Source organism: Pinus tabuliformis, chromosome X, assembly GCF_031772625.1.
Source record: "Pinus tabuliformis cultivar Carrire ecotype Pingquan chromosome X, CPIR1, whole genome shotgun sequence".
NCBI classification, from domain to species: domain Eukaryota; kingdom Viridiplantae; phylum Streptophyta; class Pinopsida; order Pinales; family Pinaceae; genus Pinus; species Pinus tabuliformis.
The window spans coordinates 824627826-824652164 of NC_142308.1; the positions used below are offsets into that span (position 1 = coordinate 824627826).

A 24339-nucleotide genomic window follows, 5' to 3' on the forward strand; every position below is an offset into this window, starting at 1 on the left:
TGGAGCCCCTTGAGTTAGAGCTTGACACATCTCAATAAATAAAGGTGAGTGTGCAACATTAAAGTATATGAAGTTCTGATAAAAAAATAATGCAATGGTGAGATCAAGCCCTTCCTGTTTTTCTTTCTAAAAAATCTTGCCCATTGGACCAAGTGCGACTGCGTTTCTTTTCACTGCTTGTCCCCCACCAAAACTCTTAAATTGAAATTTGTTGTTGCTTTTCCTCAAGAATGGAAAGGGATCATCATTCTTGGTTTTTTTAGATGTTGCTGCCACCTTTGCCATACCAACATTGGCCGCTTTTTCCATTTCTTTACTCTTAGCTAAAGACACTTGTGTACATGCTGCAATTCCACAACTTGGTAAAGCCAACAAATGAGATTTCACATGGTAATATGTGCTCATGAAATGATTGTTGCAATAGTTATATTTCCAAGCAACATTGTCTCCAACCTTCTACTTGTTGCCTAGCCCTTGTTCTCTTGTGACATACTTCCACAAGGGATATTTGTTATCTTGAGCATACTGCCTTCCCTCAACATTTGAAGTTGTTGTTGCAGCCCCACTTCCAATAGAGGGAACACTTGCAGACCCTGATGAAATTGGAAGAGAGGGGAATCTCCAACGGGGACATTCTTCCCCTTCCTTTGCCCCATCCCTGCTGCCCTTGATTGAGCTATGAATGCTGTAAAAAAATAAAGAAAAAATGCATAAAGTTGTAAAAAAAATGCACATGCAAACTGCTGTGATAAGAATGCAAAAAAATAGAAACAAAATGCACTTGCCTGTTGCTTGAATCGCCTCCAAAATGCTCTCAAACCCTTTGCTATTCGCTCCCACACACTCATAACAAGATAAACACTCAAAAATGAGGGTGAAATGGCCCAAAAACGCCCGTTATGGGCCGCGCGACATGCTATTCAAGGGGACACGTGTCCCAGAATCAGGACACGACGAACCTGATCAGGACACGATTGAAGGACACGTGTCCCACCGAATCGTGTCTGATTCGCCTGATTCGGGACAAGCAGGGGGTAAGGGTCGAATCTGGTTTCTTAGCCCAAAGGGTTTCAAAATAAATAGCCGTGATACACATGTTTGCAGACTCAAGAAAGCCCTATATGGCTTGATGCAAGCTCCTAGGGCATGATATGCAAGAATGGATGCATATCTTTCAAGAATTAGGTTCGTCAAAAGTTCTGCAAACGCAAATCTCTACATAAAGGTGGTGAAGAATGAACTAGTCATTATACTACTATATGTGGATGATTTGTTTATTACAGGTGTGGAGCACAGAATACAAGAATGCAAGAAAAAACTGGCAACAGAATTTGAAATGAAATATCTGGGACTTATGCACTATTACTTAGGCTTGGAAGTCTGGCAGAAACTCGAAGAGATATATCTAGGTCAAGGGAAATACACAGTTTTCCACAGGGACTCGCCCCCACCCCTTTAAGTGTCCAGTTTCCTAGCTCCCTCGCACTCCGAGGACTTGGGGACGAGAAGGGGTCATTTCTCCACGCTCCCAAAAAGCAGGGTATGCAGGGGGACGTGACAGGGGGTCGTTTCCTTGTGCTGAAGGGTCGTTTCCGAAAAGGGGGTCGTGGGAGTCGTGGGGGGTTGAGGGGGCGGGGTCGAGGGGGGATGTGGGGGGTTTAGGGGGGTCGAGGGGGCAGGGTCGAGGCGAGATGTGGGGGGTCGAGGGGCCCAATTTTTTTTAATTAACTTTTGTTTATAATTAAAATTTAACATTAGTTTTAATACTTTAGGGTTTCAATTCATTTTTTTATAAATTTAATTCATTATTTGCCCTGGCCCTCACTCCATTCACAAGACGTTCCTAGTTCCTCTGCAACAGAGAGGAATTGGTACACATATAGCTTCATCCACTCTATCAAGAGGAACAAGCTTACCTCTAAAAGAGCGGAGAAGTTAGTTGTTGTGCACAGTGCCCTACGTCTTGAGCATAGGAAGACACTTGAGTATTTGAAGGGACCAACAACACGATGGGATGTTGATCCAGAGGATGATGCACAGGTAGATATGGAAGAGAGACTTGATGAGAGATAGATGGGGTTGGTTGGTGTGCCACTTAGCATGTTTTAGAATGCTAGTGATTCATATTCAGATGGCGATATGGTTGATCCTGATTTATTCATGCAGTAGCTGGATGAAGAGACTAGCGAGACATTACCTTGAGGCTTGAGCAAAATTATGCTCATTTATCTGTTAATATGTTGATGTTCTTATGTTATTCTGACTCTATAAAATTTTGACTCTTGATGTACGATGTATCAGACCTGACCCTTATAATTTTATGTCAATATTCACTGTTCAGTATTCAATCTTCATAGTAGGAAGTGGAACATCAATATGGTTTAAACTTTAATCATAATGTATAATGTATGATTATCAATTAGAATTTTAAATTTATATGATATTAGATAATGATATTCATATCAATGATCATGCTTTGCAGCTTTTCAATTCAAACCCAATTGTGATAGTGGACTCAATTTATAAATTATATTTTATATTTATAAGTTTTTAAGACCCTAACGTCCCCCCACGTTTCCTAAAAATTGGTGGGGAGCTTTTGCATAGGCCGCTCCCGCGTATCCTTGCTCCCTCGCCCCCTCGTCCCGGAACCTTGGTGGAACATTGGAAATACATAATTGAGATATTGCAGAGATTCAGTATGATGGATTCCAAGCCTATGTTTACTCCCATGATTATTAATATCAACAAGTTGAGAAGCTCCAACTCTAATCTTGTTTATCCTATTAGCTATCATAAGTTAGTGGGCTCCCTAATATACCTGGTAAATATGAGACCTGATATATGTTTTGCCGTAAATGTTTGTAGTCAATTTCAGTTGGAGCCTTGTCATGACCATTGGATAGTTGGCAAGCATATTTTGAGATATCTACGGGCCCCGGGGCAGTATACATCACTGCCTAAAATATGATGGAAAGGAAGTTAAGTTAACAGGTTTTACAAATTCCAATTGAGGTGGAAGTGAGACTGATGGAAGAAGCACTACCGGTGGATGTTTCAATTTGGGATTTGTGATGATTTCATGGATGAGTAGAAAACAAGGTCTTGTTGCGTTAAGCAGTGCTGAAGCAAAATATGTTGTTGCATATGAAGTAGGAAAGGAAGTTTTTTGGTTGAGAAAACTTTTGTCAGGCTTGTTTGGAAAGCCTTTGGATTCTACAGTGATAAATTGTGATAATTAAAGCAGCATCAAGATGTCTGAAGACCTTGTATTACATGCAAGGACGAAGCATATCAACAACAAGTACCACTACATTAGGAGCTTGGTACAAGATGGGGTCGTGAAACTACAGTATATTCCCACAGATGAACAAGTAGTTGATGTACTAACGAAATCTCTTCCGAATAAGAAGTTTGAGTATTTTAGAAGAATGCTTGGGTTAGTTGATATTACAGATTTGGTTGATAAGAAGAGATGAAGTATCTAATGGTGGATGCTTGGGAGGACATCTGGTCGCCCTGTGCGTTGATGTCTAGATCCTAAAGAGGGAGGGTGACGTTGTTCATGGAGCTCTGACCTTGGATACGCACCTAGATCCTTGGGTTGATGGTTAACAAGTAAGCCTGATGGTACCTAGAGTGGCTAAAAGCTTGATTCCATCTTAGTCTGACTTAGATAGATTACCCTGGTCAGGTATCTAGTCCAAAGCACTGAGGGTGCTAGAACTCTTCATAGTTCATTTCATTTTGAAATCTTCCATGTACTCTCATATGTATGTAATTATGAATACCTCCCTAGTTAAGAGGGACTGTTGAAGAATGGAAGTAGCTTCGCTCTTCATAATTGTACTTGTAAAAAAAAGATTACTTATTAAAGCATGTGTTTCATGCTTGGGTCAATGCTTTCTAAGTCGAAGCCTCCATTGAAGGCTTCTAGGTTTTGTCTTGAGTCATTAGAGTCATTATCATTTTTATTAGACCCTTCTTGGGCTTTTGTAACATGTAAAATGAATTATTTTTAAGTCAAAAAGGTAATTTGTCACCTCCACACCAAGTCAACCCTATCCCCAAGAAGTCGGCCTACATGAAGGCAATTCGAGCCAACATAAAGGCTATATAAGGAGAGGCAATTCGACCTATTTGTCACATTCACTCAACAAGTTCGATCTTCAAGCAAGAGAGGCAGAAAAGGAGTGTGAAGTAGTTGGAAGAGTACAAAGTTTGCTGGGAAAACCTAAGATGAGTTTTGGGCTATATTTCTCTCACACATGCGAAGTTTTCTAGGTAGTTGCTGGGGCTGAAAATCTGTCTCTATTGCAGGTCTGAAATTCTGAAGCTAGGGGTTGAAGTTCTGCCGTTGGGAGGCCAAAATTTTGGATTGAAGCTGCTAGCTAGGAAGCTGTCACTTGGAGTATTCTGTCAAGATCATCTGTTGTAGGGAAGGGCTAACTTGGTGGTTGGAGGAGGCCTTGATCTAGGTCTAAGAAGTTTGGAAGTGTCTCATCTTGATTTGAATCTACTTAAGGAAGAGTTCTTGACTAGGTTTTCCCCTTTTAGGGGGTTTTCCCTGGCTGAGTGCCTACATCTTGTGTCTTTTGTTCTTGTGATCTTCATGCACATATAATTTGGTAATTTCTTGATGAAAGATAAATTAATTAAGAAGTAAAGGAAGCCAACATAATTCACAAGTAATTATCAAGAAATATGAATCAAACCCCAAATCCTACTAGAATTGATTTCTCAACACTAGGGTGGATTAGTCTCACCACCGAAACTGATTACTCACGAGGGTTTCACCTTTGCACATCAACCTACAAGAGCTCTCAAATTAAATTTCACCAATAATCAGATCATACCCTTAGTGAGCTCTAATTTTCTTTTTATAATTTTTTATCATTGGAATAGCATGGGTCATCGAAATACCAGGGTCATAAAATAATATCCCCTTTTTAATTTAATTACTCAACATCACCTTAGAAACGACATTAAATAATTAAATTAATTGATCCCCTTCTTCTAACTGTAGCCTACGGGAATCAGATAGGATACAATGTCGACCTCTTACAACCATTACTTTAAAAGGGACATTACAACCAACTAGACTAGGATCTACTTTTTGTTAAACCCTATTCCAAGTGATGATGCCAAAATGTTGGATTTGAATTTTGCTAGAAGTTGCAGGCTAGAGTAATGATAATGAAGTAAAGTGAAAGGATATTTGTGCACATGACTTAAATAAATAGGAGAGAAAGAGGAATCGCAACTTCTTTCATAAAAGGGCCAAGGATGCAATTAAGCTTTTGTTGAACTCTTAGTATTTTCACACATATCTGCATGATCAATTGAGATAGAGGTTATGAGGCTCAATGCATGATGCCATTATGATACCTCGATTCAAAATGGCAACGTATATTTATACCCATAGATGTCCATATACATGATTGGGAACACAACCATTTACCCAATTTTTCATTGTTCAAGTTTGCTAATAGCCTAATACATTTTCTGTTTCCATCACATCATCAATGACTAGGGGTTATGTCTTCTTTTGATTTGTTACAGTCTATACAAAATGCCATCACATTGAACTTCTTGACCCTCTTGTCTTGCCCAAACTTGCTCTTTGGCATGTGAATGACTTTGTCGCGTTGAGAAAGGCAAAAAGAAATAACAATTTACGGTCAAAATGTTATCATTGTACATTGAATGTTTCACATGTTCTCCAACCATGTCTGATGTCTCTTAATCTTGTTGAAGGCATGCATACATAGTCTTGGCCGAGGTGACTAGACATCTTGTCATTCCACTTGATTCACTTCCTTAGTTTGAAGAGCCATCAATTGATTAATTCCATGCCTTTACTCGTTATGTACTCTTTTTTGATTTGGTCATCCTCACGAACGAGGGTAGGATCCTCTCTTGTTGAACTCTACTCCAAGCAATGATATTGATAATGAAGCATAGTAAAGTGAAAAGATGTGTTTGCACATGAATTAAATAAATAGGAGAAAAGAATGACAGCTTATCTCATAAAAGGTAAAGGATGTGATGAGCTCTTGTTAAACTTAGTCCACACATATCCATGTGTCCAGCTGAGATAAAAGTTACAAGGCCCAATGCATGATGATATCACCCCTACTCCTATGCCGTGATAACTTTTGAGGAACTTATTTCAAAATGGCGGGGTATCTTTATAACCAGAAATGCCCATGTACATGTAACCCGACATGCCCATTTACATGCTTGGTAGTGTCCACACACAGCTGTTTATGCAGATACTCTTCCTTGTTCTGTCTGCTGCAACCAACCTGACTGGGACAATGCTTCCAAAATGGTGAATGTGGATTTCATTGCAGGTTGCAACTACAAGTTTAGAGTAATGACGATGAAATAGAGTAAATTAAGAAGGATTTGTATGAAGTTGAATTAAACAAATATGAGAGAAAAATACAATCATATCCACATTTATGAGGATGCAGAGGATGCCATTAAGCTCTTGTTAATTTCTTATTTACATATATCCATGTGATCAACTAAGATAGAGGTATGAAGCACAAGTACACAATGATATTGTCTCTACTTGTGATGATAACTCCATTCAAAATGGCAGGGCCTTGTTATACACATAGAAGTCCATACACATGATGTTTCTGTTAGTTTGTGGTACTTTTAAAAGGGTATCCAATCCCTGGGCATACATGTGCAGAAGAAGTTACAGGTACACATAAAGAACAGTTTAGCAAAGGAGCATCTGGAACAGATCCATACTACAGTAGAAGGTATAGGAAGTACTGCAGGTTCGTACAGACAGATGATGACAGTCTCAGCAGATACATAGAGCATTGATTTCTGCGCAGCATGATAGTCTGTAATTAAAGGTGCAGTAGACTAGAGGGTACGTCAATACTTTTGTAGGATTCCAACATTGAGGGTGCATGCATTCATGCAAAGGGATAATGTTATGCTCAACAGTTTGCATGCATAGGGTAGTTTGCATGTCACTTCTCATCTAAGTAAAAATGGGTGTGTGCTGGTGCATGTATTAACATCATGTTTATTAAGCAGTTTTTCAACTTTTAGCTTAAGTATAAGCTCAGTTAGGTGCATGCAGTTTAGTAGGTTGGGTGCATGCTTGCATACCTTGGATCATTTTCAGTTGAGCGCTGAAGCGAACAAAGTTCCTTCTACAAATTAATTACTCCAAAAGACTTTGAATATAAAGATATCCATGAGGATACAAATATTATATATTAGATGTGTGAATAATGATAAGAATGAATTTACAAGTGAGAACGAGAGGCTTGCTTATATATCAGGCAAGTGTCTCTTCATGAAGAGTCATGTCTCATTTAGGCATGCCTCTTCAGCCTAATTACTAGTTAACTAATAGTTATTTATGCTTATTATTGTTTACATTATTTATATATATTTTATTCGTTACATTGCCTCCTTTCTCAAAAAGCTTTGTCCTCAAAGCTTGTCGATGAAAAAGGCTAGATCTCTTTTTCGGCTTCAAAAGTCTTTCTGTCTCGGATTAGTCATATTCGTCAATACAAGCAGATATGATCTTAATTATTTATTCTTATTATTGTTTACATTATTTTACATTATTTATATATATTTTATTCGTTACATTGCCTCCTTTCTCAAAAAGCTTTGTCCTCAAAGCTTGTCGATGAAAAAGGCTAGATCTCTTTTTCGGCTTCGAAAGTCTTTCTGTCTCGGATTAGTCATATTCGTCAATACAAGCTGATATGATCTTCTAAGTGACAAACAAAATTGTTGTACTGAGAAGGAATCAGACCATCCCAGATTAATCTTCTGTATAATATTCTGATCACTAGAATTTTGTAATGCCTTGTTAGCATAAGACTGGATTGAGATTACATCACTATTATCTGGAACATCAGTTTGTTGTTTCTGGTCTGAATGGTTATGATATGTAGCTTGGTTGATTTGTCTACTCTCGTGATTCGGATGCCGATATAGGACTTTACTTTCCCTTATTGGGCTTGTGGCAATTTTTAGATTTTCTTCTGGCGAAGATGTTGTTGAGTTGGTTATGGAACATTCACTGGGGATTTTCATTGTTTGAATTGCAACATCTAAGTGTGTCGTTTCTTCAATTGACTTGTCTTCTTGAGTCGTCATATTGATTGGATCGGTATTCGTTCCCTTACTTTCAACTTGAATTGTTGCGACTATAGATTTTGATACTTCTTCTTGAGGGAATTGTTCTAACTTATTTTTTAATGCCTTCTTACCATCTTTAAGTTTCTTAATTTGAGTGAGTAGACTTTGATTATGGTTTTTCAGATGTAAAAGTTCTTTGGTTTTTGATTCATCAACCTTATTTTCAGTGTTTTGAATTTTAAGATTTTCATCTTTTAGATCTTTGATTTGTTCTAATAAATTTTTATTAAGGTTCTTTAAACGCAAAGTTTCATCTTCTTGTTCTGATAAGTGCTTCTTGAGTTCTTTCTTTGTGACTTTAGTCTTCTTCACTTGTGCCAGTAATTTTTCGAGGTGGTCCTTGAGACGAGAAATTTCTTCGTCTTTTTCCATTATTTCTTTGTAATGCATATCCACAAGATTTTTATGTTCGTATTTTAACACTTTCTTGTTTTGCTAAAGTTTAGCTATTTTCCCATGCTCTTGATATTTTTGCTGCAATTTCTTGGTACATTGGATTATATTGTTTGGTAGAAGCGATGATGGGCTTTCAACTTGCAATGTGGATTCTGTTTTCTTCATTTGCTTATATCTTGCCATTAATTCTTTATCTGCATCACTTAGAAGTTCGACTAAGGTAAAAGTTTTGTAACATTTTGTGCAAACAACATTTTGATTTCTGAATGATTCTTGACAATTAGGGTATCCTTCTGAACAAATAGGACATAGTGCAAAGAAACCGTTGTTTTTTGTGGACATCTTTTTTTTTTTAATATATATATATATATATATTTTTATTTTTTTTATTTTTATTTTTTTTTATTTTTAAATTTTATATATTCTCTTAATCTATAAAATATATTTCCATTTCTCTGTTATATATAAATATATAATATATATATATATATATATATATATATATATATATCTATATATATATATATTTCAAATATTCTCTTCTTCTTTTTTTGTTCACTCTTTTAATAATTTTTTTTAATATATAATTATAAATTATATATATTATATAATTTTAATCTATATATATTATAAAATTATAATTATATAAAATTTATATATACTTTTTTGAGACCCACTTTTCCTTTTATATGTAACTAAATAAGGCTTATGTAGTATCCTTTTTTATAATGATAATAATATTTTTTTCTCAGAAAATTTGGATGAGACGTGACTCTTGGTATGGTCACAATCTTTAGATTTGAACGATTAAAATTATTTAGATCACGCCTTTTTTCTCCAATGTTATCAAAATATCTTTTATTTTTAAAATACCATGGGCAATTACCATGGGTTGTTTCTAAAACCTCGGTTAATGTTCTCTACGTAAAATGTAAAACTTACCATTGGTTTCTAAAACCACGGGCAATTACCATTGGTTTCTACGTAAGAAGTTTTAAATATACTTAAAAAGGTTCCCGCTTATCTTTATTATGCACTTTTTATCAATAATGTAAGACCTTCTTTTATATATATATATAAATGTTCTCCTTCAAAATTTAATTATTTATTTTTAAATCTTTATATGTATTTTTTTTTCTTTCTTTATTTATTTATTTTATTTTTTATTTTTTTTAATTTGATTTTTTTCTATATATATATATATTTTTTGAATGGCCAAATGGTTGATAGTGAAATGGAGAAACTCCAAATTCTTGTAGCGAAACGCTTCAACGACAACAATGTTAATGAATTTGATGGTCAAGGACCTGGATTGGAGAACGAGCTCTGTGCACTGGTTAAGCAACCTAGAGGACCGAACTGCTCTGATACCAAATGAAGCGAGCAAAGTTCCTTCTACAAATTAATTACTCCAAAATACTTGGAATATAAAGATATCCATGAGGGATACAAATATTATATATTAAATGTGTGAATAATGATAAGAATGAATTTACAAATGAGAACAAGAGGCTTGCTTATGTATCAGGAAGTGTCTCTTCATGAAGAGTCATGTCTCATTTAGACATGCCTCTTCAGCCTAATTATTAGTTAACTAATAGTTATTTATGCTTATTATTGTTTACATTATTTTACATTATTTATATATATTTTATTCATTACAAGTGCTGTTGTGCATCTGTCCAGATTCATGGTACACTGTCTTCTTTTTAAGTATATAGAAAAGAAGGCAGGGGCATAGGTTTATTCATTAAGTTTCTAGTTTAGCAGTTAGTAGTTGGCTGTTTTCCTGCAGCAGATCTCCATTTTCATTAGTTAAAAGTAGGATCGGGTTTTGACAGTCTATTTACTTTGTTTCCATTATATATTTTTTCCATTATGTGTTTACAGATTCTAGCATTGATTACAGAGTGCAGCTTTGAGTAGCTATAAGCTTTCTGCTGTTTAGTTTCCTGTAGGAATTCTTTTAGAGCGCAGAATCTGTTTACCATGGTTTAGATAATCCAACAGGTTTGGCACACACGTTCACTCAACTATTTGGGACATCCTGATGATGCCTTAATATGGTTCCCTCGTGACTTAAGTCCTGATCCACTCATAAATACATTACATTATGCACACATAATAATCATTGACTGATGACACGCAGAAGTTATTTACAAGAGGAATACATGTTAGTGACTAATTTGCTGCCAACTACCTATAGTCTTTATATCAAAGGATCAGGAATTTGTTGAAGTAGGAAGGTAACTTTATAGTCAAAGGAGTAAGTTTCTGAATTCTCTTTCGGTCCTGTAGTTAATCATTTATACTTTTTCTGTTTGGACAATGCAGGGTAGTGCTAGAATGCTACTTCAACGTTTACGGGGTCCAATGGAAGAGGATACACTCAAAAATCATTTTGAGAAAATTGTGCAGGTTGTACAGCAGCATCGCAGCCAAGGGATTCAGGTTTGTTGTTTTGCTGGAGAGTTTTACATTTACATCAATAGATATAAATAATTGAGGCATATCATATATTACAATAATTTTTGATGTATATTTGGTGGCCGAATATGTTGCAGCATTTAAAATTGGAATTGCTATTTTCCTTGTTTTTTTCTTTCTTTCTTAATTTGTTTAAAGGCATAACATACAGACCCAATATAATTTGAGAGAAGACTGCTTTGATAGCTCGAGTATGTTGTGTGTTACACTATTATAGTATTATCTATGAACTTTAATGTAGTTGCATATAAAGTGTATTCTCAGAACTTCATAGAAGTAAACAGTGATAGACTTGGATCTGGGCTTAATTGTGTTGGAGATTGATTTGCTGTTACAGACTCTTACTTCAGTACCCAGGTGCCACATTGAGGATGAACACATGTGTGCAAAACTGCAATGTATTTACTACATTTTAGCTATCTTAAATAGGACTTGATTCAATTTTTCATATAGTTGAAGAATGTAACTAGTGTCGGTCTTCGTAATTGTATTTGAGTCATGATGTAATGTATTTGTCAAAAGAAAGAAAAATAATTTTTATTGTAAAAAAAATTGACTTATTAATGCATGAGTTTCATGCTTGGTTCAATGGTTTTTAGGTCAAAGCCTCCATTGTAGGCTTCTTGGGTTTATGTCAAAAGTCCTAGTCTTTGTCATCATGTAAGAGACCCTTCTTGGGCTTCATCTATCAAGAAATAAATTTATTTTAATGTAAAATAGGTCTTTTAGGTCTGCTCCACCAAGTTGGCCTCAAAAAGGACAAGTCAGTCTCATCAAGGGAATTCGACCTCATAGAGTCACTATATAAAGGCAACAACTCAACCTCATTTGGAACACATCCAAAACAAGTTTGATCTGTAGTTGCTGGAGGTAGAAAAGGATGCGAAATTCAGGGAAGAGGAAGGAAACCCCAGCGAAGGAGAAGAAAGTATTTGAAGCTGAAATTTTCTCTTTTTGTCTCTCATGCGTGCGAAGTTGCTGGGTTGTTGGAAGGGCTGAAATTATAGTACTGTAGCTAGGTTGAAATTCTGGAGTAGCTGGGCCGAAATTCTGGAGTTGTCAATGTTGAGAAATCTAGGGGCAGTAATATAAGTGATTTCTCTAACAATGATAACTGCTTGTGATGTAATTTTACTTAACTTGATTAGCTTCTTTCTTCCACTTGATTCTATTAATGTTTTCTATCATCAAACAACTACCAAATCATAAATAATCATGAGACAAAGGACACAAAATGTAGGTGATCAGCCAGGGCCAAAACCTCTCCAACTTGAGAGGAAAACCCAAACGAATTCTTCTTCTTATAAAATCTCCAATTGATGAATTCCAAGACCAAGGGCCAAAACCTCTCCAACTTGAGAGGAAAACCCAAACAGATTCTTCTTCTTATAAATATCCAATTGATGAATTCCAAGACCAAGACCCTTAACCTAACAACCTCTCCAAGACCAAGTCAAACCTTGCTCAAGTCACAACAATTTCTTCTTGATGCTACTGCAATTTCTTCCTTTTTCTTTAGCCCTCGGTCTTGCCACCCTTGCCTGAAATCTCTGGCCTCTCTTCCTGCATCTCTCGACCTCCTGAAGTTGACTGTAATTTTTCACGTGTGATAGAATTAGGGCAACTTTAGCTCTATTCCTTCTCCAATTGGCTTGTGCTAGACTATTTGTGACGTCGGCCTGCAAAATAGACTATTTCCTTGATAATAGATATGTCTCGCCCTCCTTGAGAAGACTGTTCCTTGGATTTGCTGCTGTGGTAAAAACCTTAGAATCCTCACACTTGTGAACAAAATTAGCCCAAAACAATTCAAAAATTACTTCTCTCTTGCTTCTTCTCTGTATTCTACGTCTTCGCTTGATGTGAGACCTCTTCTTTTGTCCTTGTGCTCGAATTCCTTATGTGTCTAGAATGAAGTGGAGTGCTCCTTTATATAGTGATCTGCTATATAAATAAGCTGACTTGATTGGATCCTAGGCCGACATGTCATCTTGGTGTAGGTTCGTTGCTCTATTTTATGGCCAACTTGCTAGAAGAGCTTGAGCTTGGTCTTGGAGGGTCTTTGACTCTTACAATGACTCAAATACATATGTAACATGCCCAAGAAGGGTCTTTCATACATGACGTTGACTTAATTGACTTTATGACTTAATGACCAAACCTAATAGCTCACATTGGGAGCTTCATCTATAAAATAAAATTTCTTGAGCGTGAAACCCACATCTCAAGCATAAAATAAATTTATTTTTCTTCTATACATTAATTACATAAAATCATGATTACACATGTCATTATGAAGACCAAACCTAATTACATATTTCAACACTCCCTCTTAACTAGGGAGGTATTCATAATCCATACAAGGTACTTGGACATTCTCAATTTGAAGAATTCTCATAAGAAGAGTTGAATTGGTAACCCATCTGTATAGCATCATATCATCTAGCATTGTCACATAGCAAGGCCTTGACTAACAACTCTATCTTTCCACAAGATTAGAGCACAATGCTGGTGAGATCAATGATTTATAGAAACCCTCATCATTATCTCTCTCGGTGTTGGAAAATGTAAATAGGTTCGGTCTTCATTATTTTACTTGAGTCAAATGTAATATTTTTGTCAAAAGAAAAGCAAAAAAAAAAATTATTATTATTTTATTTGACTTATTAAAGAATGGGTTTCATGCTCGGGTCAATGGTTATAGGTCAAGCCTCCAGTGTATGCTTTAGGATTGAGTCAAAGTAAATTTATTGTTTGGACTCCTCCGCCAAGTTATCCTCTCCAACAAAGTCTTCAAGTCAGCCTCAAATAAATTATCTTCAAGTCGGTTCCCTCAATATAGTCTTGTTGGCCTACATTTAATTGGAGATGCAACTGTTCGAATAACACATGTTGACCCATTTATATGGGACAACCACTATATATACCAAGCTGGGTTCTTCGCAATTTATAAAATCAGAAGTTTGGATTTCAGAGATCGAAGTTTGGTACAAAAACTCGCATTTCATAAGGAATAGAGGCTCGGATTTCAGAGAGAAAAAATCGGTTATCTCTGTGGAGAATTTCAGTGATACACAACTGTTTGGATATGCATTTCAGAAGCATATATTTCGGGGTCACTACAGTATCACAACAAAGTATGATTTTAGTTCAGTGCATCTACAATGATATTACAGTGATGATGCTAACACAATAAGAAGATCTAAGTGATATTACAGTGATGAAGCTAACACAGTGAAAGGAGGGGGGGTGACTTGATGGAGGGAGTCTACTCTAGTTTGTAAAGGTCTTGGTCGTCTCATGTTGAATCTAGTGAAGGAAGAATTTATGACTGGGTTTTCCCCTTGAGGGGGTTTTGCCCTGGCAGAGTGCCAATATCCTGTGTCCTCTTCTTTTGTTGCTTGGCATTAATTTTGATGATAAGAAAATATAATTAAGAGATCTAATACTAATAACAAAAACATCACAAGTTAATGTCATAACAAGGAAATCGTTTTAACTGCCATCTCTATTGATTTTCCAAAATTTGGAACATATCCAACCCAAGTTTTATGTAATGTTCCTTAGTAGGCATACGATTGATATTTAAACAAATAAATAGTGCAGCAACATAAAATTAAAAACATGCATTAGACATCCATGAAAACGCTGTAAATATGGAACTACTGAGCCATATATTATAAAATCAGAGAGCTAGGTACAATATAAAATGGAATGGTGCACCTAGGCTTGTCCCAAGGACAAGCTTGACAAAACCCAGGTGAGAAATAGCTAAGTTGAAGGCTGCCCAGTTGCTGCACCACCCTGCACTGCGCTGTAAATCGCTGCCTTGCTAAACTTTGACTTGCTGGAATGTGCCCAAAAACTGCCTAGAAAATTATATCCTTTCAGCCTCGGACTCTTTGGAAAAAACCCAGAAAAACTCAGAAGGGAATTTCGCTGTTTTTGACTTTGGATTTTCAGCCTCCTTGGAGCCTCTCCCCAGCTACTGCTACCAAATTCAACTTGTAGGAAACAACGTGCAAATCCCTTTGAAAACTCCACTGGAATGATGGATTCACCTGTGCTAGCTAACTCCTTGCTCCCCCGATGGTTCTTGGCCAAGATGACTGCTCTCCCAATCACCACGACATTGCTGCGAGAGGCCTCTGCGTAATCCCTCTGCCCAGAAATTTGTACTGCTGATACATCGGTCTCGCTGGCTGCAAAACCCAGCGAAAATGCCCTCAACAAACAACCTCCGCATCTCCCGGAACTCCCAGCAAGCGATAAACCTCTCTGCTGGCTCTAACTCCTCCTGCGTGTTTCTGGCTGCCTAGGAAATACGCAGTCCCCTGCTCTACGTTGCTAGTTGAAGTGTGTCACTGTGCTGAACTCTCCGAAATCCCTATGGAACAACCTCCCTAGGGCAAGCACGGATGGTCCCCCGAAGAAGAGGTTGAATCTCCCGCTTGAGAGATTCGTGGCTAAACAATCGGTAGACTCGCTAAGCAGCTGAGTGTACTCAGTGTGTTTGTTTGCAAATGCTCAAGATCGTCAAAAATGAAAGCTCCTTCTCCTTTTATCACCTTGGGCCCCCTTAGCCTCATGTGGGCCCCTCCGTACACTAATTCGATTCCCTCCAAGCTCATTGGATGGCCAAGTTCAAATTACTCATGTGGTGGCCCTCACATTCCACTAGTTGCAAAAATAAAGTCGAATTCCCCTATAGTTCCTAAGTCTACATGTGGGGTCGTCCTCCTAAGCCAAAAATGATGCCAAAAATGTGTAGCTGCACCCTGTGACTAATGTGTTTGAGAAGGGACATGACATTTTCTCTGAGTATGTTCCACTAGGACTATTCTTATCTTAGATTCCCAGTCCTCAAAGAATATCAATCATTTGCGACTACTCATCTTGGATGCCCCATCACATCCTCAAAGAGTATTAGATGCTAGATGCTTACCCAATCCTCCATTCTATCTTCCCAAGTGAAGACAATAATGATGTGTCTATCTCTCCCTCTTAACTAGGGAGGATATACCCATTCCAATGAAGGAATGTACCCATTTCTATAAAAGGAATGTAGCCAAGCTCCCTCTTAATCAGGGACTTGACCAAGCTCTCTCTTGACCATGGACTTGCTTGTAGTAGCTCTTTAGGTGGAGATCATGGGATAAACAGTTGCTTGTAGGACTCCTTTCGATGTCATGAGTTTCTTCTTTGATATGGAGCCTACACCTTTTTGGGACTTCTTGTACGCTACAAAGCATCCATCACTTTCATTTAGGAATTATGTCAGTCATGTCATCCTTCTTTTCATCGGAAAGTGATCCATTAGTCCATATCTGACTGTCCTTCATGCCTTGCTACCTACTTTATGTCATGTTTCCTTTAGGATCTTTCATCCTACCACATGAATATCAGTTGTAGATGACATCTACAACTCTTTCCTTGGCAACCCTACATTAGCCCATCCAGATATTTGTTCAAAAATAGAAAATGAATCATTAAATCAAGATTACCTTTGTGATGGTCTTTTGTTATGACATCTTTCTGTTTGCATCAACATCTTGCATATATATTGACACATCTCCAACAAATATATAATGTCAAGGGTCTCTTTGTTTTTCTGGACTTTATCAGAATCTTCATATCTTTCTCATGTAGATATCATAGTCAAATCTTGCAGTCCTTGGATGTTGATTGCCTTCTCCATAGTTGCATTTTTTATGATCTCTTCCTTTCTTTATTCACACATTTCCTCCCGGGAACTTCCAATCATAGTTCCTTCAACTTTGCCAACCACCTCATATTTCATACGAGGACATATTATGTTGATTTCATCTAGTCAATGTGTGAACCATGCCTTCATGCATCATTTCAGAGGAGGAGATCCTTTCTGTTGATCATGCTCTTAAGGTAGAGTGCTCATTCATGATATCCGCAACCATATGACATGACTCTATTTTATCAAGTACAAGCATACATACCTCATCTCTTTCTTTTGGTCATCTAGTCTTCCTTTGGCAACTTCCTTGATTGAAAGAACTTCAATCCCTTGACTTTGTTCACTTCTTTTGTCATCATACCATCATCCCATGAATCCCATACAAGTTGGAATTCCCAGCGAGACACTTGCTTCTTCCAGTAGGTGAACCTTCCAATGAAGAGTCCAACAGAGGATCTTGATTATCCTCATCTTGCAAATGCTCCTTTTGAATGATGTGTGATGAACTCTATATTCTTGATTCTTTGATGCCCTTGATATCCTTTTCAGAACCTTGATCTTTGAGAGCCTGAGTGTTGGGTCCCTATAATACTAGTGATTACCCCATTACTATTATAGTTATACCCCTTATTTATATTGTTGTGCCCCTATTACCCCGATATTGTTATTTCTGTGCCCCATAGAATCCCTCTATTGTTATTTTTGTGGCTTTATATTATTATTGTTAGGTCGGCTGGATTATATTGTGACTCCTATATATAGAAAGGAGGTTTTGTCATTTGAATCATCAAACAATTGTTCATTTATGTAATGTAAAGGAGGTTGCCCCCTCGAAGAGGCTGAATTCTAAGGTGTTGATCTATCTTTTCTATCTTTTCTTGAGCTGGTTTCATAACATTTGGTATCAGAGCTTTGGATTCTAGGATTTCGCTGCTCCAAACAGGTCATCGTGGCATTTTCGCTATAACTTTTTTTCTGTGACGTTTCAGAAGTCGCAAAAAAAACCCATTTGAGAAGAAATCGCGCTGAACCTTGGGTCCGAATTTCAGAACTTTTCGCGCGATATTTTCGGAGATATGATCTGAGGAAGTTGGTCTTTTTGCAGACTCCTGAATTACATTCAAAACAGGTGACCTGGGGAAAATTGTCATAACTTTCTCTCTGGGAATCAGATTGAAATTTCGTAAGAAGGTACAGAAAGAGAACGGACTGTAGTTTCTTGTATATCTTTTTCAGAACCAAATATCGAAAATTGTACACGTGGCACTTCATACAACTTCGCTCTTCTGGAAAGGTCTATAATCAGGTCATCGTGGGAGAATGTGCATAACTCTTTCTTGGAGAATCCAATTTGGATCAGATTGGTGGCATTGGAAAGAGGACACAGAGAGCTACTACAGGTCACAAATTCAGAACCAGATGGTTGGAAAATACAGAGATACATCAGAGGCAATATCGAGCTCCTACAAAGTGAAAAAAGGTGTGTAGATTTTTTTTAAATTTTTGCTTAAGCTTGGTTTGAAAATTTATTTTGAAGGAATTCAAAGGGCATAGTAGAGCATTATTATCGGTAACTGATGCCTCGAGGAAAGAAAATGCAAACACCTAGTAAGGAACCTGAAAGCTCTAGCATGACTCATGAAGAAGAGGAAGAAATGCTACATGATATATCAAAATTACAAGAACAAGTGCAACAAATGTCACGCTCACAAAAGTTAACAGATGCTAAGATAAATGGCGTGGAAGCTAAGTTGGACAATTTGAAGATAGATTTGAACACAAATTTGAAGACATGCATGGCAGATTTGAAGACAGATTTGACAAATTTTCTACAAGAAATACTTACTAATGGTGAAAAGGTAGTAAAGGAAACTCATGATGAGAACAAAAGAAATGTTAATCATGATTCCATAGACGCTAATGTTGGATCGAAGAATCACCATATTCCAAAAATCGATATGAGGAAGTTTGATGGCAAGGATCCCACCACATGGATATTACAGATGGAGCAATTCTTCGATCTCAATAATGTGCATAACGCACAAAAGGTACGTATGGCAACAATATATTTGGCACCAAATCAGTTTGTATGGTATCAATGGCTTTGTTCTCGTAAACAATTTATCACTTGGACAATTTTTACGGAAGAATTGATAGCACATTATGAGGATACAAAAAACAACACCTTTTTTAGCCAATTGATAAGTCTCAAACAAAAGGGTTCAATAATGGAGCACATTGAGGAGTTCCAAAAATTGAACATAAGGGTAAAAGATATTCCAAAGGAGCATAGGATTGATGTGTTCATAGGGTCTTTAAAGGATAATATCCAACATGATGTTCGCATTTGGGAATCTGATTCATTAGAGAAGACATTCAGGTTAGCAAGAAAAATGGAAAGCAAAATTATGGCAACTAGGAAGCATAACACTCACCACTATAAAGACGGAAGTGTTGTTGCCCCTAATCTTCCACAACCTACAAGGTTGACATCACAACAATTGGAAGAAAAAAGAGCAAAAGGGCTTTGTTACAATTGTGATAACAAATACACAAAAGGTCATAAGTGTGCTGAGAAGAAATTATTCTACATAGATTGTGAAGAGGAAGAAGAAAAGGAGCAAGAAAGGTCAAAAGAAGAGGATATATTCCAAGAACAAAGCCTAGATGAAGAACAAATAAATCCAACCATATCTTGTAATGCATTGGCGGGAATTACCACTCCTCAAACCATCAAGATAGAAGGACAAATCAAGAAGAAAAAGGTAATAGTGTTGATTGATTCAGGAAGCACCCACAATTTTATTCATTGTAGGGTAGCAAAAGAATTGAATTGCTTCCTATATCCAGCACCAGAGTGTCAAGTGATGATTGCAAATGGAGGAACAATAAATTGCTCTGGAAAGTGCCATAATATCAAGCTATCCATGGGAGAATATGTATTGACTAGCTCAATGCTTTCCATTCCAATGGGAGGTGCTGATGTTGTACTAGGAGTCCAATGGCTACAATCCTTGGGTACAATAGCGTTTAATTTTCAAGAACTTTTCATCAAATTTTCTACGGAAGGAAAGGAAGTTGAATTAAGGGGTATTGCAGGGAAACCAGGGAAGATAATCAGCTCTAATGGCATGACTAAGCTTTTAAAAAAAGAGCAAAGAGGTGTAATTGCACAATTATGTTCGCTAGATGTTTCCACATTGGAATCATCTATTTCTCCAGATCTCCAAAAAGTCCTGGACAATCATTCCAAGGTATTTGAGACTCCCAAAGGTCTCCCACCTATGCGTGATCATGATCATGCTATTCATCTGATTCCAGGAAGTGTTCCTCCAAACATCAGGCCATACAGATATCCCTATGTCCAAAAAAGTGAAATTGAACGTATGGTTGCAGAAATGCTAGAGGCTGGTATAATTCAACCGAGTCAAAGTTCTTTCTCAGCTCCAGTAGTATTGGTACACAAGAAGGATGGATCATGGCGCATGTGTCCGGATTATAGGGAGCTCAACAAGCTCACTATTAAAGATAAGTTCCCCATTCCTGTCATTGATGAATTACTGGATGAATTGCATGGATTAATTTACTTCACCAAGTTGGATCTTCGTTCGGGATATCATCAAATTAGAATGAAGATTGAAGACATTCCGAAAATAGCATTTAGAACTCATGAGGGTCATTATGAATTTTTGGTCATGCCTTTTGGCCTTACCAATGCACCTTCAACATTTCAAGGTTTGATGAATTCAATTTTCAAACCATTCCTTAGAAAATTTGTGTTAGTATTTTTTGATGATATACTAATCTACAGCAAGTCTTGGAAGGATCATGTTGAACATGTTGACAGGGTGCTACAACTATTGGAGGAGAAACAATTATATGCAAAAAGATCTAAATGTTTCTTTGGAGTCCAGGAGGTGGAATATTTGGGTCATATTGTATCTCATGAAGGAGTTAAGGTAGACCCTAGCAAAATTAAAGCCATTAAAGAATGGAAAATCCCCACATCCATAAAGCATCTGCGAGGATTTCTTGGGTTGACAGGGTATTATCGCAAGTTTGTTAAGAATTATGGGAGAATAGCAGCACCTCTAACAACATTATTGAAGAAAGATTCATCTTCATGGACTCCGGAAGCAACAAAGGCCTTTGAACATCTTAAAGAGGCAATGTGCCAAGCACCGGTCTTAGCTACACCGGACTTCACAAAATCCTTTATTGTGGAATGTGATGCTTCAGGAAATGGAATTGGTGCTGTTCTAATGCTAGATGAAAGACCCATTGCTTTTGAAAGTCGTCCAATCAAGGGAAAGTTTTTAAGCAAAGCTATTTATGAGAAGGAAATGTTGGCAATACTCCATGCACTTAAGAAATGGCGACCCTACCTAATGGGAAGACACTTCAAGGTAAAAACAGATAATGATAGCCTTAAATACTTTTTAGAACAAAGATTATCCTCTGAAGAGCAACAAAAGTGGGTCACAAAGATGTTGGATTATGACTTTGAAATCATCTACAAAAAAGGGAAGCAAAATGTGGTGGGAGATGCACTCTCAAGAAAGGATGAGGATGTGGAAGCATTGTTGTGTGCCATTTCTATTATCCAACCAGATTGGATAAACGAAGCAAGGGAGGAATGGAAGAATGACGAAGAAGTGTGGGCACTTATTCGAAAGCTACAACAAGATTCCAGTACTTCTGATACATTTAACTGACAAAATGATTCGTTACGGTACAAAGATCGCTTATACCTCTGTAAGAATTCCCAGCTAAAACAAAAGATTCTTATGGAATTGCACACTTCTCCCTTAGGAGGGCACTCAAGATTTTTAAAAACTTACCACAGGGTTAAGAAGGAATTTTTTTGGGATGGCCTTAAATCAGATATTCAAAAGTTTATGGCGGAATGTCTGGTTTGCCAATAAAATAAAGTTGAAACAATTAAGACACCGGGTCTATTACAACCTTTATCCATTCCAAGCCAACGTTGGGAGGAGGTTTCAATGGATTTTATCATAGGTTTACCCAAGTCTGAGGGAAAGAGTGTCATCATGGTGGTAGTTGACAGACTTACCAAGTATGCACACTTTTGTGCATTATCACACCCATTTAAAGCCAGTACAGTTTCTACTGCATTTATGGAAACAGTTCAAAAGCTACATGGAAACCCAAAGATTATTGTAAGTGACAGAGATCCCATTTTCACTGGAAATTTTTGGACAGAATTATTTTCTTGTCTTGGTACTCAGTGAGCTCATAGCTCATCTTATCATCCTCAATTTGATGGGCAAACTGAGATAGTAAACAAATGTTTGGAAGGATATCTTCGTTGCTTTGTATCTGATAAACAGACACAATGGGTCAATGGTTGCCTCTAGCTGAATGGTGGTATAACACTTCCTTCCATACAACAACAAAAATGATCCCATTTATGGCACTTTATGGGTATCAACCACCATCCATCACATCATATTTAAGAGAAAATTCTAAGGTTCAGGCAGTGGAACATCACATCGAACATCAACAACAAGTCCTCCAACTCTTAAAGGATAACCTCGTGTTGGCACAAAATAGAATGAAACAACAGGCAAATCAACATCGCAGTGAAAGAAGTTTTGATGTAGGTGATTGGGTATTCCTACGGCTACAACCATATAAGCAAATGTCCCTAAAGCAAGCTAAGAAGGATAATAAACTATCACCAAAGTATTATGGTCCGTACAAGGTGTTGCAAAAGATTGGTACTATGGCATACAAATTGGAGCTTCCTGCAGCCTCTCGATTGCACCCAGTTTTCCATGTTTCATGTTTAAAGAAGGTTATAGGCAACAAACTCCCAATTCAAACAATATTGCTAGAACTTGATGAGGAAGGAAAAATTATATTGGAACCGGAAGCAGTCACAGAAACAAGAACTCGACAGCTACGAAATCGATCAATTTCAGAGTATCTTATCAAGTGGAAGAACTTATCCGCTGAAGATTCCACATGGGAGGATGAGAATTTTATGCAGAAGTATCCAGAATTACTCAAGCGTTGAGGACAACACTTTTTTGAAGGAGAGGGGTATGTTGGGTCCCTATAATACTAGTGATTACCCCATTACTATTATAGTTATACCCCTTATTTATATTGTTGTGCCCCTATTACCCCGATATTGTTATTTCTGTGCCCCATAGAATCCCTCTATTGTTATTTTTGTGGCTTTATATTATTATTGTTAGGTCGACTGGATTATACTGTGACTCCTTAGACTCCTATATATAGAAAGGAGGTTTTGTCATTTGAATCATCAAAAAATTGTTCATTTATGTAATGTAAAGGAGGTTGCCCCCTCGAAGAGGCTGAATTCTAAGGTGTTGATCTATCTTTTCTATCTTTTCTTGAGCTGGTTTCATAACACTGAGTGTCCCTTGTCTAGCTGCCCTTCGTTGAGTTGTTACCTTAGCTCTAATACCATGTTGAGAAATCTAGGGGCAATAACATAAGTGATTTCTCTAACAACGATAACTGTTTGTGATATAATTTTACTTAACTTAATTAGCTTCTTTCTTCCACTTGATTTTATTGATGTTTTCTATCATCAAACAACTACCAAATCATAAATAATCGTGAGACAAAGGAAACAAAGTGTAGGTGATCAGCCAGGGCCAAAACCTCTCCAACTTGAGAGGAAAACCCAAACGAATTCTTCTTCTTATAGAATCTCCAGTTGATGAATTCCAAGATCAAGACCTTTGACCTAACAACCACTCCAAGACCAAGTCAAACCTTGCTTCAAGTCACAACAATTTCTTCTTGATGCTACCTCAATTTATTCCTTCTTCTTTAACCCTCGGTCCCACAACCCTTGCCTGAAATCTTCGGCCTCTCTTCGTGCAACTTTCGGCCTCTTGAAGTTGATTGTAATTCTACATGTGTGATAGAATTAGCGCAACTTTAGCCCTATTCCTTCTTTGCTTGGCTTGTGCTAGACTAGTTGTGACTTTGGCCTGCAAGATAGATAATTTCCTTGATATGTCTTGGCCTCCTTGAGAAGACTATTCCTTGGATTTTCTAAAGTGGGATAAACCCTAGCCTCCTCGCACGTGTGAACAGAATTAGCCCAAAACAGTTCAAAAATTACTTCGCTCTTCCTTCTTCTTTGTCTTCTACGTCTTTGCTTGATGTGAGACCTCTTCTTTTGTCCTTGTGCTCAAATTCCTTGTGTGATGGTATTGTGTGTCTAGAATGAAGTCCAATGCTTCTTTATATAGTGAGCTGCCCATATAAATAAGCCGACTTGACTAGATCCTAGGCCGACATGTCATCTTGGTGTAGGCTCATTGCTTTATTTTAAGGCCGATTCGCTAGAAGAGCTTGAACTTGGTCTTGGAGGGTCTTTTGACTCTTACAATGACTCAAATACATATGTAACATGCCCAAGAAGGGCCTTTTATACATGACATTGACTTAATTGACTTTATGACTTAATGACCAAACCTAAAAGCTCACAATGGGAGCTTCATCTATAAAATAAAATTTCTTGAGCATGAAACCCACGTCTCAAGCAT

At 37.3% G+C, this 24339-nt stretch overlaps 1 protein-coding gene across 2 annotated transcripts in view; it reads left to right on the forward strand.

Moving 5' to 3' along the window:
* LOC149142308 (chromatin modification-related protein EAF1 B-like) overlaps positions 1-24339 on the forward strand; it is a 185353-nt gene that overhangs the window by 140469 nt on the left and 20545 nt on the right. For both annotated transcript variants that reach the window (XM_089448635.1, XM_089448636.1), the window contains exon 17: positions 10924-11040. In XM_089448635.1, the coding sequence (XP_089304761.1) occupies positions 10924-11040 (117 nt within the window). The remainder of the gene's footprint in view (positions 1-10923; positions 11041-24339) is intronic.